Source organism: Aspergillus sclerotioniger (assembly GCF_003184525.1).
Source record: "Aspergillus sclerotioniger CBS 115572 chromosome Unknown BO94scaffold_4, whole genome shotgun sequence".
In the NCBI taxonomy this organism is placed as follows: Eukaryota; Fungi; Ascomycota; class Eurotiomycetes; order Eurotiales; family Aspergillaceae; genus Aspergillus; species Aspergillus sclerotioniger.
This window is the reverse complement of record NW_020290994.1, coordinates 1,348,970-1,365,712: the sequence shown is the minus strand read 5'-3', so window position 1 is coordinate 1,365,712 and position 16,743 is coordinate 1,348,970. Positions and strand designations below refer to the sequence as shown.

Below are 16,743 nucleotides of genomic sequence, written 5' to 3'. Positions count from 1 at the left end.
GTTTATCAACCTTCCTCTTTCACCGAAAATTACCACAAGATTAGAGCCACGATTGCAAAGTCGGCTATACTAATCTTACCACATGCAATTCTTGGAAACATTCATGAATACCGAACTTGGCTTCGCCTCCCTCGTGATGTATTCCTAGATGCAGTGGTGATATCCTAGCATTCCAATGACACCTTAAGCTGCCATTAGCCCTTGGCAGTGATCAATCATAAATAAAGGATCCTACACCCCTGTTCTAGAGGTGTCAAGACCACCGCCGTGCGATTCTACCCCCTTTCAGGATGAAGGCGACACGCGAGCTCTTTTTTCGTGAACAAAGTTTAGGCTGGTATACATGTCCTTATTTCAACAAATTTGTATTGACAAAAGAGTTATAGCAAACCTCCGCTTCCTGTTCGGCAAAGACGTCGACGTCTTAACGTGCAAGCTAGCCGGTGGGAGCAGAGTGATTGCCATTGCATACAAACGGGGCACCTACGATGAGCGAGTAAAAGTCATGCAAGCATCCAGCGCTAGCGAGGAACTCGCGCTGCGAAAGTTACTCGATTCATCGTCAAAATGCCTTCGGGACTGCCTTGGCGATCAGGCGGTTTATGAGGATCTGGCCATTTGCCATATAAGCTTGCCCCACTCCGTGGAGGCAACGAGCGATAGTAATCAAACTACGCTGCCCGACGATACTGTGGCCCATGATGAGCAAGTTCTTAGAGATGCAAGGTCGATCGAGGATGACATTGATGAAGTTGTTCAAGCAGAGACAGGTTGAGCGTACATTGGCAGTGATATTAAAGCGGCAGCTGACATATTTACAGAGAAAAATATCGACGAAGCAGAACTAGAACGAAAGTTGTTAACCCCGCAGAATTCGGAATTGTGTCACGGGGAACAGGAAGACTATTCACTCCTCGTGCATATCAAATACCCGTTGCAGCATTCTATGGGGGCATTGAGAACCATCAGACATCCCTCCCGTCAAGGGTTACTACAAGTGATTCTTCAAATTCTAGCTGGATACGTGTTCTCCAATCCCATCTGGCCTATGCAGACTTTGCTCGTAAAGAAGGGTGATTACGCATTTGATATCCTCGGTTACGCACACGACTATATTGGAAATTTATTTGATGAAATCCTCAGCTCAGAAAAGCTTATAAAGGTTGATTGTGTTTATGCTATGGAATCCGTCAGCCCGATCTCACACTAATGTGACACCTTCCTCAGTTCCACATTCTTTTGATTGTTATCTGGAGAGCGTTCATATTGCAAATGGTGGCATTCCCGATTTGTAATGTTCTTTCCCCATAGTCTTTCCAATCATACTGGCCATCATGGCGACAGAGTGGGCCTGGACAACGCATTGTCTTGTACACACCCCTCCAGACTGCGGGGTGACCTGACACGTCCTCTGCGTCATTTCGACATGGTCCGACGAAATGCTAAACACGGATAGCGTGCCTTCACGACTGTAATAACTAGGGGTGGACGCATGCGTCGGCGTTTCTTCCCATGGGCCGAGGTATTGAAACTGAGAGGGGTAGTCATCACTACAAGGACTGAACGTCATACCCTCGAGGCAAGAAATGCTACCGAGGAGCCTAATCAACACATGCATATTAGCCTGCAAAGCGCCAGGATCCAGTTCAACAATCTGCCAGGAGGTGCACCAGCTCACAGGCCCAATATGAAGATGAGTAAAGTCATAGGTGTCACAATTCTCCGACAGAATAATGTAACTAGAGCCCCGCCGTCTTGGTAAAGCAGAATAAGTAATACCACGACTCTATTTAGATATGATAGGGGAAATGTTGGGAGGTTGCCAAATCCGACAGGCACTGGTTCCTAATGTTTGACTGGTTTGCAAGGAACCTTCTAGACCGGTACACAGTGTGACGTAACACTAGAATTCAGTACCGGAATTGTAATTAACAGGAACATAGTTGTTCCCTATTATTGCTATTTATGGCTTAGCGTGTCTTGGCATTAGGGTTTGGGAATCAATAGAAAAGTATAGGTGGTAAAGGCAGTTTCTAGATTATCTGTATTGCATTGCAACCAGATATCCCCACTGGGATTATAACCCAGGCAACAAAGAGTCAGCTCCGGCCATAGTTAGGGGGGCTAACCGAACGAAATCTTTCCCCGTGCAGAGGTGCTCAAAATCTCAATGTCAGAGCCAGTCAAATCATATATACTTCTCAAGTCGCCGTCTGATCTTTCGCCGTCTCGTTCCTGATCCGGCTTGTTTTTCACGCCTTGCAAATCTACTGGATGGTCATGTTTCTCCACCATCGAGCCATGGCCGGGTACCTTGACCACCTCCTCACGAAGAAAATTCGATATCAAGCTCCCCTGAATCTCGTAGGAGAACCAGCCCTCGTGGGAGGGCAGTAGATTGCCATCGGCATCTCTCTTTGGCGAGGGAAAGATACCGTTCAGCCTTTTCTCCCACTCCATACCCGTTTGGTCCTTGAAAAACGTCTTGAACGCCTTGACTGCAGCATCTCGATCTGCTTTCAGCGGAGTCAAGAGTTCGCTCTGCTGTTTCCCGATACGGCTGTACTCTAGATGAGTCGCGTAGACATGTGGTTCCTTGTTCGATTCGTAGATCTTCAAGCATTTCCCCGATTAGCATATTTCCTATAGAGCAGAGTTATCTTTCTCCCTCCCCTGCCGGTAAGATATATTCCGGCAATCGGAATGACAATGGCTAGTATACCGACATGAAAACATAGAAAACGAGAGTCTCCTCACCTTGACCAAGTATTTCTCCCTCGAATTCCTGAGCAGCATAAATCGCGCAAGCGTAGCATTGTACGTGACCCTCGCTTCCTTGTCTGTGTAGAGATGATATTTTGCTAAATTCCCCATACGTATCAGCATCTCCAGCCTTCAGGAACAAAAAAAGAACAACGTACACACTGCTGCACCGGCTTTTACCCCCTTCTTCTTCTTTCTGAAGGGATCTTCGGTGTTCGATCTCCCTAAAGCAGCATATCGTTAGCAGAAGACTCATCCCCTTAGACAACAAGAGAATGCTCACCCGCACACTTCTTCCTCTCCTCCCCAATCTCCTTCCGTTGCGCTTTCTCGTCTGCTTTCCTCTTGTTCTTCTTCTTTTCATTCCTGAGAATAATTTCTAATAGATATTCCTTCTCACGTTTTGGCCTTCGATTCTTGGACAAAAGCGAATCTTCTAGCCAATCGAATGAGACGATTTTGATATTCCTAGATCGCTTGGCTTTGCGGACTATCTGATGTTAGATATACCCTACTGGACTTTCCCTACTGGACTTCGAATCAAGAAAGGAAGAGGGTAAGAGGGAGGTGAAGCCTCATACCCGCCTCGACATTATCCTTGAATGCCTCTTTTGTTGCGATCAGGTGTGTGATCTCCTCGCTAACTTCCTTGGAGTATTGTCCACCGTTGGCTCGGATCCATTGCGGGATCTTGTCCGAGTTGCCGTCGAATTTGCCGGTGGAGCTGGCGTGAATGTTTTTGAAGGTCTTGCCCATTTTTTTGATCGGGGGGTAAGGTTTAGGATTCGACGGGCGTTATTGGGAAGGTTGAGATGGACGGGGGGTCTGTGAGGGATTAAGCATGAAGGAGACTGAAGGAAGTTGAGGTAAAGATCTTAGTATAGAGCAAGGTGATAGATACAAGTATGCTTTAGTGAGTGACTAGAAGGTCCTACGCGAGTAAAGTGAAGCTGTTCTCAATGTCACGGAATAGTGAGGCCATTGTAAGCCGGAAAACATTTATAATATCGAAGTGTTCGTGACATTTTGAATCAAGGCCACAGAGGACCTGAAAGGTATCAAGAAGGAAATTGATCCCCGAAAAGGTGATCACAGAAAAAACTTAACAAGGTTTATGTATCACATGCTGAACGGACGATGAAAATGACTTATAGCTGAAGACCTTTGGCAGCCTGTACAAAGGCCCGGATCTTGTTGAGATCCTGAGAGCCGTCGGTCTCTACGCCAGAGCTGACATCCACACCAACCACCTTGCGACCAGATTCCCCAAGCTTCTGGACGATGCTCACAACATTCGTAGGATCCAAACCACCGGCTAGAATAACACGCAAGCCGCTGTCCTTTTCAAGAACCGTCTGGACGCGCAATTGATCCAGCAACTCACCAGTTCCCCCTACGCCGGAATCCAACAACGGCAAAGAGTGATAAGCCCTGCGGGCAATTGCGGGCTCGTCGAGACCGAACTTGCGAATGACAGGTACTGGGATCAACTTGGCCCACTCTAGTGGCTCAGATCCGTGCAGTTGCACAACATCGAGACCCAGCTTCTGTTGCTGACCCAGGATATACTCCAAAGGCTGATTCTGGAAGACGCCAACCAGTAGCGCCCGGCTAGGGTGACGAAGGACTCTGGCGGAGTGATCAAAGTACTCAACAGATGCCGCAGTTTGTGTCCCTTGAGAAGTCTGACTAGCAGGCTTCTGGGTAGATTTGACCACTTGAGAGATCCGTAGTGCAACGTCATCAGGGACGCATCGCGTTCGTCCTTGAACCAAGATCATTCCGATGAGGTCTGCGCCAGCTTCAATCGCGGCTCGAGCCGCCTCTTCGGATCGGGTACCGCAGATCTTAACTAATGGCGAGCTTCTAGACTCCTTGGGAATGTTGTGTGTCGTGCCTCCAAGGAGCTCAGCAACAAATGCAGTCGTATCTGCTGCCCGCATAAGGGCCTCTCCCACGAGGATCGCTTTCACGCCCTCGCTCTTGTAAGCCTCCACATCCTTTGGTCCAGAAATTCCACTGAGGGCGCACACGATGGTGCTCTTGGGCACTTGATCCATGAGTCGGCTAGTGGTGCCGAGATCAACCTCGAAACTGGTAAGGTCTCTGTTGTTGACACCAATCACCTCGGCCCCAAGGTCGACCGCAATTTTCATTTCCTCGGGCGTGTTCACTTCAACCAGAGGCTCCATTCCAAGGCTGCGAGAGTAGTGGTATAATCTAGTAAGAAGCTCAACGCTGAGCATCTTCACAATGAGCAAGACAGTGTCAGCGCCGGCCAAACGAGCTTCCAGGATCTGGTATTCATCAAAAACGAACTCCTTTCGCAGAAGGGCAGGTCTGTTCGTCAAGCCCTCCAGGCTTTGGCGAACGGCGCGCAAGTCATCAATGCTGCCCTTGAACCATTCAGGCTCCGTAAGCACAGAGATGACACTGGCACCGGCCTTTGCGTACTGTCTAGCTTGCGCGGGCGCACAAGCATTTTCCGCAATCATGCCCTTGGAAGGAGAGGCACGCTTGATTTCTGCCATGAGAGACAATGGGTAAGGCGATTGCCTCAGACGAGCCGGGAATGAGACCTGGGGAGGAGCCAGGTTCAGGTCGTAGGCAGCCTGAAGGTCTGCTGGTCGCTGAGATGGGATGGTCTTCTGCACAGCGACAGCGGCCCTCCGATGATCGTAAATCCTTTCCAAGATGGACAACTTCTTATCCGTTTTGGGGGCAGTACTCGAGGGCACAGCGACCTTGGAGGTGCTGCCCTGCTCCCCGAAGTGCTTCCCATTGCCTTCCCAGGTACCTGCCGTAAGTTTAAGGAAGTTCCGGAACATGGTGCGTCCATGTTCGGTAAGAATACTCTCGGGGTGGAACTGAACTCCTTCCACAGCCAACTGCTTGTGTCTCACGCCCATGATGACATCCTTGTTACTGTCATCCGCCAACTGGACGGAAGATGATACTTCCAGACAATCGGGAATGGTCGCATGAGTACCAGCCAGCGAATGGTAGCGAGTGACAGCAAGTGAACTGGGCAACCCTTCGTAGGCACCCTTGCCATCATGCTTCAGGGGCGATGTCTTGCCATGCAGGATCTCGCCGGTAACATCCACCTTTCCGCCAAAGCAAGTAATGATACACTGCTGTCCCATGCACACGCCGAAGATCGGGATTTTGCCGCTGAAATACTGAATTGCGGTGCTGCTGATACCAGCGTCAGTCTCGGGGTGACCAGGACCCGGGCTGATGACTAGCTGGGTGGGCTTTTTGGCGATCAGCTCCTCCAGAGTGATCTGGTCATTGCGGAAGACATTGACGGTAGCGCCCTCGAGGACCAGGTATTGGTAGACATTCCAGGTGAACGAGTCATAGTTATCGATTAGGATGACATTCGATGCGGTGCCCAGCTTCTCGGCCTTGGTGGGATGGTGGGGGGAGTGATCGACAAGCCCGGAGTCTGCCATGACGAGAGTCTGCGTAGAATGAAAGATGGATTAGTCTCAGATCAGAGAGGCAGGCGATGAAAATGCAGCGCCCACATTCACAGACTCACCTTTTTGCGTGGGATTGGCAACTATCGGAGTAAAGTGGCAGCGGAACAGACATGGACGATTCGGACGGCGAGCCTGAGTCAGAACCTCGGTGGATCACCTTCCCGATCGGGGCGGGCAGGCAAACGGCGCAAAATTTCCGCTCACCGCCCGGAGACCGCCAGCCAAACCCGCTGCTGCAATAATATTCTTGGGTTCCCGCCTTTGAGCTGTGAGCTCTGCGTGTTTATCGTTGAATCAACTACAAACCTCCCCATCTGCTCCGGGTCTCTGTCGCCTTGGACCCTCGCGAGCAGCACTCCCTTCTCGCAGCACATCGGGCATCTAGAATGATATAGCTGTCTCGCCAATGGCTCCCGTCCCGGAAGCCTATTTCCCGTCCCTGGACAAGTGCTTCTCCGGGGACGTTCAGCTTCTGTACGCGCATTCCATTCGTCTCTACCATTGAGGAATAGCTGCTAACACTTCATCCTCCATTAGGTCCTGGAGGAGAGCCTTCCTTCACACCTGCAGTATTGACAATAACGTCGAAGATGTAGAGAAGCTCCATGCCTTCTTGTCGCATCCCGACAGCGTCCAGATTCTTTCGAATTGCCTCAACGCCTTCCCTTCCCCATCCGCGAAATCGAAGTCGGACTTCGAATCGAAGACAGCTGCGATCCACGTGGAGACAAATGCGCAAGCATCGTACGACTTGAAGGAAATCAAAGCTGATGCTTCATGGCTGAGCGAAAAGGCGGGCATTGATGAGACCAGCGCGCTTCGGTTAACAATTCTTGAATGGCAGAACCGACCTGCCACGCGCCTTCTCACTCGATTTGCCGACGAGGAAACAACAAGCCTCCAAAGTGCAGCAGGAGGCGACAATCTCCGCGTGTCTCTCGCAGGGCCTGCATTTGCTGAAATTCTCAACCGGAAAGCAGCCCGTGACGATGATGCCTCCGATTTCTCTTCAGAGACCAGCCGCCGTCTGCGCTTGCGCAACTTATATCTTTCGGAGAGAAGCCACGTCGTCAAGCTAGCACGCAAGCTACTTGGATTATATCTCAGCGACAATCAGGATACCGTTGCCTCCCAGGAACCCTCGAACCGTCATGGTCAGCTGTTGTGCAAGTTGGGCGCCACAATATTCAAAGAAAAGTCTGAGGGCGAAGGCTGGCGCACGTTCAACCAGGGGTGCATTGAAGCTGTGCGAAGTCGATTGTCTTCACTAGATGGTGATGCTGGCTGGCTAGGCGCTACCGAGTGCAACCAGGAAGTGGAAGATCTGCGGGCGACTACTCTAGTTGAGGAAATAATACATATAGTGCAGATGTTGTTCCTGCAGCTTCAAGCGTCTACAGAGGTCCCTGCTGCGGATCTTTTGCTCTCTTGGCTTCGTTTGATGGTCGACAACAGCTTTTTGGAACCGCTACGAGTTGTGAGTACCGCGTTACCCTGCTCCCCGGGTGGCATTTTACTGACTTTGAGAAGCCATGTCAGGAGCCCATGGAGCTATTGGTGCCACTTCAGGGCTTCGTCTCTCTCACAACACTTGCCTTCATGAAGCTACCACTGTCGGTTCCCTCGATTATCACCGATTCTTCAAAGAGAAGCCTGTCTGCCAAGGCACCCTACTACCTCTGTAAGGAGGAGATTGGCCAGATAAACGAGATTTTCTTGACAGCAGGTGTAGATGCCAAGACTGCTAACCCAGCCGCATTCTCCTGGGGACTGGTCTTGCATACCATGAGAGAACTTGCGCTCAACGACAAAGAGAGTCGGGAGTTGGAACAATTCCACAGTGCAGTCGATTCCTTTCAGTCGAATACACCTCACGCGAGTTCCTCTCGGACTTCAGAACTGTCTTTATACGAGGAGTTGCTTGAGAACGCGCGTGCTCATAATTTCACGGCAGATGAGTCGATAAGTTTTCTGACTTCAGATGTGATGAGGGACGCCGTGTTTGAAACAATCCTTATCCTGGCCACCAAAGTTGGAACCGCTTCAGCAGTTGATGATCTTTTGACGAGTCAATGGGTTCAAGTTATACTCTTAGATTTCGTCCGCATCGCCGTCGTGTATCTGGACTATTCCCCGGAGATCGTGGAGTCCATCCTGGCAATTCTTCAGGGCCCGCCAGCAGAAACACAGTGGCTTCAGGGTGCCCTGTCGAACTCCGCCAGCGACCCTCGTTCGATCTTTTTGAGGGAAGATTCCATGATGGACAACATCTTTCGGATAGCGCGTTCTCGCTTTCCCTATGAAAATGTGCCCTTCTTGAAGCTGTGCCGCGCATTGGTCAGCAAAGATCTGGTCAACGAGGAAGGCCTTCCGGACATACTTAGCGAATTAGAGAACATGGATTCATTTACGCAGGTCGTACCCCCCGGATTCCAAGGCTACGAAACGATTCGAGAGGACGAGAACGCGAACTTTGTTACCCTCGTTCAGTCACTGCCAATGGTCGGCTCATCTCCCCGAAGACAGATCACCGAGCAGGAGGTCAGTAATGCCTTGGTTGTAACAGGCTCGTCACAAATCCCTTCTGCAGCAATTGGCCAAGTCGTCTCCGAGTCACGTCCGGCAGTTGTCATGTGGCATCACCAGTATTCTTGTCTGAGTTACCTCGGAAGTTGGCTAGAGGAATGGAATGAGCGTGGGGGTTTCTCATCAGGCTATGGAGAAGACTCCGTTGCTGACTCAATAGGGCTACTAGCCGACCTTCTCTTTGCGGTCAAGGATTCGCCAGTACAGAATGGTGACGGTTCAAGTGCCAAAAGAATCCTGGAGCTTGCAAGCGATGGGCTATCCCGCCAAAGCGACATTATCTCGTTGGTGTTTGAGATTTTCGAACGTAATCTATCCAATATTGGGCCCAGAGCGGGCTCTGAGACCGTCCTGGAGTCTACGATTGCCTGCCTGCGTTTTATCTGCAGTCTCATCGATGTTCTGCCGGGCAGAGTATGGCCGTTGCTTTCTCGCAGTAGCCTGCTAGGCTCCGATGGCAAGGGTGGCATCATGACGGCGATCGTTTCTGCTACAGAAGTGACGTCGGGCGATTACCCATTCTTGCTGGGCTGCGTCCAGTTGTTTGAGGCTGTTGTTGATGATGCTTCCTCCCGTGCAGTTTTGAGACGGAGCCCGAATGGTCCCAATGGCAAAACAATGCTGGCCTCCGACTGGACCGCGGGCGTTCCATCTCATATGATGAGAGGAACTCTGCTGAACTTCGTGCGGATTATGGTGGAGGTTTACAATAGCTGTGGCAATTGGAGGTTCAATGTGCCAGAACAGAGGCTCGCGATTACCACGAAACTTCCAACGGCATTTGAAAAGATCCTCTACTATGCTTACGGCACCAACGAAATTACCAAGTTGGATACGAAGATCACGGGCGTCTTTTCCTCATCGGCCAAGTATCTCCTCGATGTCTTACGGCCACAGTCGGCCGCCGATCTACCCTTCAATTCCATCCTTCGCCTCATTGTCGATGGCCTCCAGACCCCTTCGACGTTGTACCTCCGCTACATGACTCTCGTTCAAAAGCAGGTGCTAGCAACCTTGGAGCTTTCGATTAGGCTGCTACAGGCGGCACAACTCACGGGGCAGCCACTATCACTGCTGGAAGATCAACTGTTTAAGGCCACCCCCGCTCTCGTCAAACTGTATGCCTCGGACGATGTCTATCGACGCCCGGTCGCTTCACTTCTTGACGCCCTTATAGCAGGCGCAGCCCTGGACCCGGCCAATGAGCCGCCGTCCTTGGTCGGCCATTTGGGCGCGGAATCCGCTTGTCTCTTTCTCGATGTCCTGTCGCAATTTGACAAGCCTCTTAGCGACTCCAAGCTGCACTTGTCCATCTGGAACTTGCTCTCAACTCTTGTCAGCAAGCGCCAACAGTGGCTGGCAGTCTACATCCTTACGGGCACGTCGCCCCGCCAGTCGCTGAAGAAAACCGACAAAGAGAAGAGCGTGGCGATGAGGGGTGCCCCTTTCCTGCAGATTGCACTCGACATGCTATCGCATATTGAACAGCTTGACCTTCAGCTGGCTGTCTCGTTACTTGAGTTCATCTCTCATGCGCAGGAAAACTGGCCGTGGGCCACCCCGGCACTGAAGAAACACGCCAGTTTTTTCACCAGTCTCGTGAATTACGTCTCGAAGTTGAAAATATCGTTTCTGTCCGTGGTTAACCAGATCTTCGCTACTCGAGTTGCAGCTGTCGTGGCCGATATCTGCGCCGTTTACCTGCATTCCGCCAAGGAAATGCATGACAAAGGCTTCTACAAGACCTTGATTCCACTCGTGTCTTGGTTTGCTAAAGACGCGGTTGAAGTGTCAGGGTACAATGCATCGCTCCATGCCAACCTCAAAAAGAATTTTGAGATGAGATATCCCGGGTGCAAGCTCATCGACTTCAAGCGAACCTCTTTGCAGCCTCGTCATCTCGGCCAAGAATACTACTACGACATCGACCTCGGCAAGAAGCTCCTCTCTTACGATTTCGCGTGGACCGGAAGTCGCAATCAAGGGTTTGCCGAAGAATTCCAGCGGGCCAATCTTAATTTGTCTCTGGTCGAGGCGCAAGTGGTAGGTTCTGAACAAAACCCATGGGATGTAAAATAGCTAATCTTTGGCGTTCTGCAGAGTCTTCTCCATAGTTGGAAGTTCTTCGCCATCGAGCACTGTGCGGACTTCATGATGGACCGCGAGGTTCAAAAATCGATGGCCATCGTGGTGCAGAGCTGCCTTGAAGCCAACACCAGGGGCGTTCCCCAAGAGGCCATCTTCGAGAGAATCCAACAAACTCGCGTAGACTTCGCTCAAGCTCTGCTCCAGCGACTAGTTGCGATCGGAGCAAACGGCGCTGAAGTCTTTGGTCTTCTCAAGGCCGTATGGGATGCCTTGCGCACTCGTCGTGCCACGTATGAGGAGGCGTTGATCAACGACGACACCGAGTACTACCGATCGCTTCTTAATGTCCTCTTCCTCACTCTCCAGTTCCACCTCGACTCGCCTTCTCGAACAGCGCCTGGGATTCTTACCAAGAAACCCGAGGTATCGTCAGACCTGGGTATCGTTGTTGAGATTGTGAAGGTGGTGGTGGCGCAAGGGTTCAAGGCCTTGACCACGTACCTGCATGACCAACCAGACAAGTGCACGCCGAAAGATTTCGCCATCCTCATCGCCATCCTGCAGAGCTCATTACAAGTGAAGCACGTTGACCGCTTGTTTGAGCACATCGTCTACCACATTGCTGACAATGACACCGCGAGACTGGCGACGTCGTTGTTTTCGTGGGCCGATCAGCTTGCAGTGGCCGGTGACCCCGTCTACGGCGAGCTCAGCATGTCTCTACTCGTCAAAATGTCCACCATCCCTATGCTAGCGGAACACCTAGCGGTCGAGGTGGTCCTGGTCCGCCTCTCCACCTGCCGTCTCACGAACATCCTGCGAGATTCCAATGGATTCGGCCCATTCGACCCTGTGCCTCGATTGTACTCCATTTGGACAGCCGGGATCCTTCCTTTGTGTCTGAACCTCCTCTACCACGTCGTCCGCAGTGCGCCAGAAGTAGCCGCCTTCCTCAACCAATTCGAAGGCCAACTCAAACGAGCCGCCGAATCTTTCACTGCCGGTCGCACAGCTGTTCCGACCCGCCGGATCAGCCTGAGCATGGCTTCCGAGGCATACTCGCTCGCGCTCATCTCGTACATCCTATCCCGATTCCGCGAAGCAGGAGCCAGCCTCGGAATTGACGCACAGTCAATCCAAGAACTGAAGTGGGACAAAGCACAAGTGAAGGAGGACATCGAAGAGCTCCTGGAACGGAAGCAGAGTCTCCGGACGCGGATCATCGCGACTAGCGAGAAGGAACTGGAGCTGGCTCGCCAGAAGCCGGCCGACGCCGCCTCAGGGGCGCAAAGTCGGCTGGAGGAGAAGATTGTGAGCGAGCTGAAGGCAACCTTGGCGTGCCTGGGGGGTGATGGTGACGAGGCGTAATGAAATGGTCTTTATAGCTGTTTAAGGGGTTGGATGTTTTTCTCATTTCATTATGGTTTATCTGGTCAATGACTTAGGGGCTGCTTTTCTTTCTTCCTGCTTTTCCTCTTTTCAATACAACTCTAGCATGCATATACTTGGTGTGACGGGAGTGTAGATCTCGTAAAATATACAAATTTCCATGGAAGCTTATACTACTGCGTACTGCCCGTTGGGTATCGTATTTCCCCTGCTTAACCTTACTGCACGCAGCCGCCCTTGTCCCACCTTCATTTATTCCTAACTCCTATCTAGTACTTACTAGATACCTATCTCTAGGATTGACACTCCGTACTCCATACCTCCCTCAAACCGTACAATGATACACAGTAAACTCCCCACAACGGAAATAAACACCCGCTTAATGATGATGCAATGCATCAAACACTCACCCCTCCCTGTCTGCATACACATGTACACATGTACACAAGCACAAGCACAAGCACAAGCACAATCACCGACACAATCCCCTTACCTATCTAGATACCCCCAACCAAACACCCTGAGAACCTACGCCCCAAGTGCACAGGTTTTCAACATCCGTGCACCTACATGTACGTATCATTGCCACCCAATCACCCAACCCAACCCAAAAGCACCTCGGGAGAAAGAAAGAGCACCCCCTCTCTTTTTCCTCCTCGGGTCGATCAACCACATAACCGACCGAATAACCGATCGTCCTGCGGACCCCCTCCCCAAACTGCGGGGAGAGCTCTGCGTGCTCAGCTAACCACGTAGCTCGGATGGAGTAACCAACACCCAAAAAGCAGGGATCTGGGGTTGGCATTTGGGTGTTGGTTGGATGGCCAACCCCATTGGTTTCGAGTGAGGGTTTATGAATGGTTATGCATCGCAGGGGGCGCTTGTGTTGGGGTTATATATCGGGCTGGGGGACTTGCTTTGTTCCTTGATTTTTTTAATCCCCTGCCTTTGCTTTTCTTTGGCTTGCTAGTGTGAGATTGACTGACTGTTTTATCCGGGTTGTGTTTTCCAGTGACGGACGATTGACAGGTTACTGAGTTAGCAGCATAGTACACGGCGAGAGACTTATACACTACGGAGATGCCGCTCAAATCACGCTGGCAGTTTGATATCCCGAATACGGATTTGGCGTCGGCGTTGCTTACGTCGCCTACGCATCCTCTGTCCAAGACGCATCGGTGTTTCTCGGAGGCGGCACGCCCTGATACACACTACCTGACGACACACGACTTCCGACTATGGTGTCAACGGTTTGCAGCGGGGTTGCTCAAGAGTGGGCTGCAGACGGGCGATCGCGTGCTGCTGTTCTCCGGCAATGACATATTCTTCCCCGTTGTGTTCCTCGGAACCACCATGGCCGGTGGCATTTTCTCCGGCGCGAATCCCACCTATGTTGCCAGGGAGCTGGCGTATCAGTTGCAAGATTCTGGCGCAAAATATCTGATCTGCGCGGAGGCGAGTCTGGACATGGGAATTGAAGCAGCGAGGCTGGCTGGGGTAGGCCAAGATCGCGTATTTGTCTTCAACAATGCCGTGTTCGATGGCCAAGGACAAGGCGTGAAGGGCTACCGCTATTGGGGCGAGCTGATCGCGTCCGTTGACGAGGGCAGCCAGTTCATTTGGGAAAACCTGTCCACTCCGGAGATGGCCGATCGTACCCTCGCCTTGAACTATTCCAGTGGCACGACCGGGAAACCCAAGGGAGTGGAGATCACGCATAAGAACTATGTCGCCAATATGATGCAGTACAACCATCTCTTCTACCTCCACCCGAACTTTAGGGAAAAGCAAGGCCGCACACGCTGGCTCTGCTTCCTTCCAATGTACCACGCCATGGCGCAAGCTATCTTCATCGCGGCTGCCCTACAGCGGGGCGTGCCCGTTTACATCATGCCCAAATTCGACTTTCTCAAGGTGCTCGAATACACGGGGAAGTACCGCATCAGCGACCTCATCGTGGTCCCACCAGTGGCGGTTGCATTGGCCAAGCATCCTGCAGTCCGGAGCGGCAAATATGACCTGAGCAGCGTGGAGGGTGTGTTCAGCGGCGCCGCGCCGCTAGGGAGAGAAGTCTGCGTGGAGATCGAGGCATTGTGGGAGCCCGGACGCATCAATGTCAAACAAGGATGGGGCATGACTGAGTATGTACAGGTGTTCTGATGACCAATAACCCGGTGTTTGCGTACGCTTGGTGGCGAAAGACCTGCAGGCTAACAGAATTTTCTTCCGCAAGAACTACGTGCTCACTTTTGGGCTGGGACCCCAATCTGAGATCAGATTCGGCATCAGTTGGAGAGCTGAATGCCAATTGTGAGGCGAAGATAATGGCTGAAGATGGCGTGACGGAGTTGGGACGTAACCAGCGCGGCGAACTCTGGGTCCGAGGCCACAATATCATGAAGGGCTACTGGCGAAACCCGCAAGCAACGAGGGAGACCAAGACGGAGGATGGATGGTTGAAGACAGGAGACATCGCCTTCATCGACGACAGCGGCAAATTCCATGTAGTTGACCGGAGAAAGGTAAGCTGAGGGAGCAAAAACCTGGCTTGCCACCTGCGGCGAAACCCGATATCCAATACCTTGCTTCTGTCGTGTTGCGCGATGCTGACTGGAATCTTTGCGCTAGGAGTTAATCAAAGTCAAAGGCAACCAAGTCGCACCGGCCGAGCTAGAAGCTCTTCTGTTGGAGCATCCCGGGGTGGCCGACGTTGCAGTAATTGGCGTCCCCAGGTGAGTTGTTGGTGGTTCCATCTCGAAGGACGAGCTAATGCGATGTTGGCGAATAGGAATGACGACGAGTGTCCGCGGGCATATGTTGTACTAAAACCCGGACAAACCGCCACCGAGAAGGACATTGTGGGCTTCATGGACGGAAAAGTGTCCGCAACCAAGCGAATTACCGGGGGTGTAATCTTCGTCGATGCGATCCCGAAAAACCCCTCGGGAAAGATCTTGCGAAAGTCCCTCCGCGAACGAGCTAAGGAGGAGATGCGGAAGGACACTATCGCCGCTAGACTGTAGACTGGGCTGGACCATCAAGTTCATATTGCACTTGCCCGAATCCAGTTCGCCGTCTAATCACCTTTTCCCACGTAGGTACGTGGCGTCCCCATTGGTGGCCATCGAGGAGCGCCAAACCGAGAGAGGGGGGAGGGAGTTTCCAGATTTGTACATCGCCATTAGTGGGGTACAGTGCAGCGTAGTATTTGAAATAATATATAGATATGGGGCTTCAATATTAGATCGCCGGCGTGCGTTGGGGGAGAACCCGGTACTTGGGTCGTAGATAGGCTTGGATATTGGGGCGATAAAATCGCGACGATACACTATGACAGGCCCGTCAAATCCAGGCAAAGTGGATAGCGGTCGATGGAGAATGGTTCCGGGCCACAATGGTGCGTTGTGTGTTGGGACTTGGGAGCAGACCGGGCAATGGAGGGGCGCCCAGGGCACATCGGCGCCACATTGATCGCCGATAGCACCGCCACACTGGGGCTCCAGCGGCGGATCTCGTTCCTGAATGAGTCGCCATCCCCAAAACCAGAAAGACAGGTGGCAGCCTGTCCCTGTCAAATGTCAGGACTCAGGAATGTCTCATTGAGACCCCGAACCCACTCTGAGATGGCGAGCTGATAACTATGCTCTCGAATCCCCACCGGGTCAGAAGCCGGTAACCGTGGAAGTCGAACTGGATCTGCGGGAATCCAGACGATCATTTCCGGGGAGGCGCAGCTGAAATAGACGGGCCATGAAAGGCAATGGGGAGCGACGGACAGACGAAGCCACGAACAGACGGAGGGGAGAAGAAGAGAGAGAGAGAGAGAGAGAGAGAGAGAGAGATGGGGAGAGGGAAGTTGGAAGGAGAGAGAAGGAGAGTGACGAGTCCGTACTACTACAACGCCGGCAACTTTGCCAAGATCACGAGGCCCCGGTAAGTTACCCCGTAATATTACGCCGAACATCTGACCACACCTGACCGGGGAATCCCTATCTTTGGCCGTGGGAATTTGTATATCTCAAACTGGACCAGTCCAACGACTTCCTCCACTCTCGTTGTCGCCGACTCCACTCCCCTCTCGGCCTTACTCTGTCTTGAGGGGCGGCCCTCCTTGGTGGTCTCGTCGGGGCTGGCCAGTGTTCGAGCCTCACCCGGACCAGGTCGCCTTATAGTCCGTAGTCGTCGTGCTAAGGGGAGTAGCTCTCGCTAAAAGGCCCCCTAGTGAACTAGGAGCGGGCCCTTGGCTCTCCTCCAGCCGATGTACTGAATGTGGCGCTCCAGCTGGACAGCTGAACCTGCCTTGCATCCAGACGTTCCTGGTCCTATGACGGTGGTGCACTGCAGTTGGAGCCCCCATTCCCGTGGGTTCGACTTACTGCATAAGCTCTCGTGGCTGAGCATGACAGAGCTGGACCTGGAGGGGCGCCCC

At 52.1% G+C, this 16,743-nt stretch overlaps 6 protein-coding genes across 6 annotated transcripts; 3 read left to right on the top strand and 3 right to left on the bottom strand.

The window, feature by feature from the left end:
- Positions 1-284: 284 nt before the first annotated feature.
- On the top strand, positions 285-1,210 carry BO94DRAFT_509613 (uncharacterized protein; the record flags this gene model as incomplete). The annotated part of the gene is made up of 3 exons (XM_025609708.1): positions 285-327; positions 381-726; positions 790-1,210. Exons 1-3 carry the CDS (start codon positions 291-293, stop codon positions 1,208-1,210), a joined length of 804 nt encoding a protein of 267 aa, XP_025471599.1. The 5' UTR covers positions 285-290.
- Positions 1,211-2,081: 871 nt separating this feature from the next.
- BO94DRAFT_572371 (BRCT domain protein) lies at positions 2,082-3,519 on the bottom strand (the record flags this gene model as incomplete). The annotated part of the gene is made up of 5 exons (XM_025614920.1): positions 2,082-2,613; positions 2,758-2,861; positions 2,922-2,987; positions 3,047-3,253; positions 3,345-3,519. The coding sequence occupies 5 exons, from the start codon at positions 3,517-3,519 to the stop codon at positions 2,125-2,127; spliced, it is 1,041 nt and encodes a 346-aa protein (XP_025471598.1). The 3' UTR covers positions 2,082-2,124.
- A 118-nt stretch (positions 3,520-3,637) lies between these two features.
- On the bottom strand, positions 3,638-6,345 carry BO94DRAFT_485178 (bifunctional anthranilate synthase/indole-3-glycerol-phosphate synthase). Its single transcript, XM_025608976.1, has 2 exons — positions 6,311-6,345; positions 3,638-6,230 (listed from the first exon to the last, which is right to left on the bottom strand). The coding sequence occupies exon 2, from the start codon at positions 6,219-6,221 to the stop codon at positions 3,912-3,914; it is 2,310 nt and encodes a 769-aa protein (XP_025471597.1). The 5' UTR covers positions 6,222-6,230; positions 6,311-6,345; the 3' UTR covers positions 3,638-3,911.
- A 193-nt stretch (positions 6,346-6,538) lies between these two features.
- On the top strand, positions 6,539-12,456 carry BO94DRAFT_572369 (nucleoporin). The gene is made up of 4 exons (XM_025614919.1): positions 6,539-6,725; positions 6,789-7,728; positions 7,782-10,880; positions 10,938-12,456. The coding sequence occupies exons 1-4, from the start codon at positions 6,658-6,660 to the stop codon at positions 12,291-12,293; spliced, it is 5,463 nt and encodes a 1,820-aa protein (XP_025471596.1). The 5' UTR covers positions 6,539-6,657; the 3' UTR covers positions 12,294-12,456.
- A 772-nt stretch (positions 12,457-13,228) lies between these two features.
- On the top strand, positions 13,229-15,611 carry BO94DRAFT_285800 (acyl--CoA ligase). The gene is made up of 4 exons (XM_025606668.1): positions 13,229-14,455; positions 14,548-14,836; positions 14,943-15,046; positions 15,103-15,611. Exons 1-4 carry the CDS (start codon positions 13,395-13,397, stop codon positions 15,335-15,337), a joined length of 1,689 nt encoding a protein of 562 aa, XP_025471595.1. The 5' UTR covers positions 13,229-13,394; the 3' UTR covers positions 15,338-15,611.
- Positions 15,612-16,309, bottom strand: BO94DRAFT_285789 (uncharacterized protein). Its single transcript, XM_025606667.1, has one exon. It carries the CDS (start codon positions 16,276-16,278, stop codon positions 15,886-15,888), a length of 393 nt encoding a protein of 130 aa, XP_025471594.1. The 5' UTR covers positions 16,279-16,309; the 3' UTR covers positions 15,612-15,885.
- Positions 16,310-16,743: the final 434 nt, after the last annotated feature.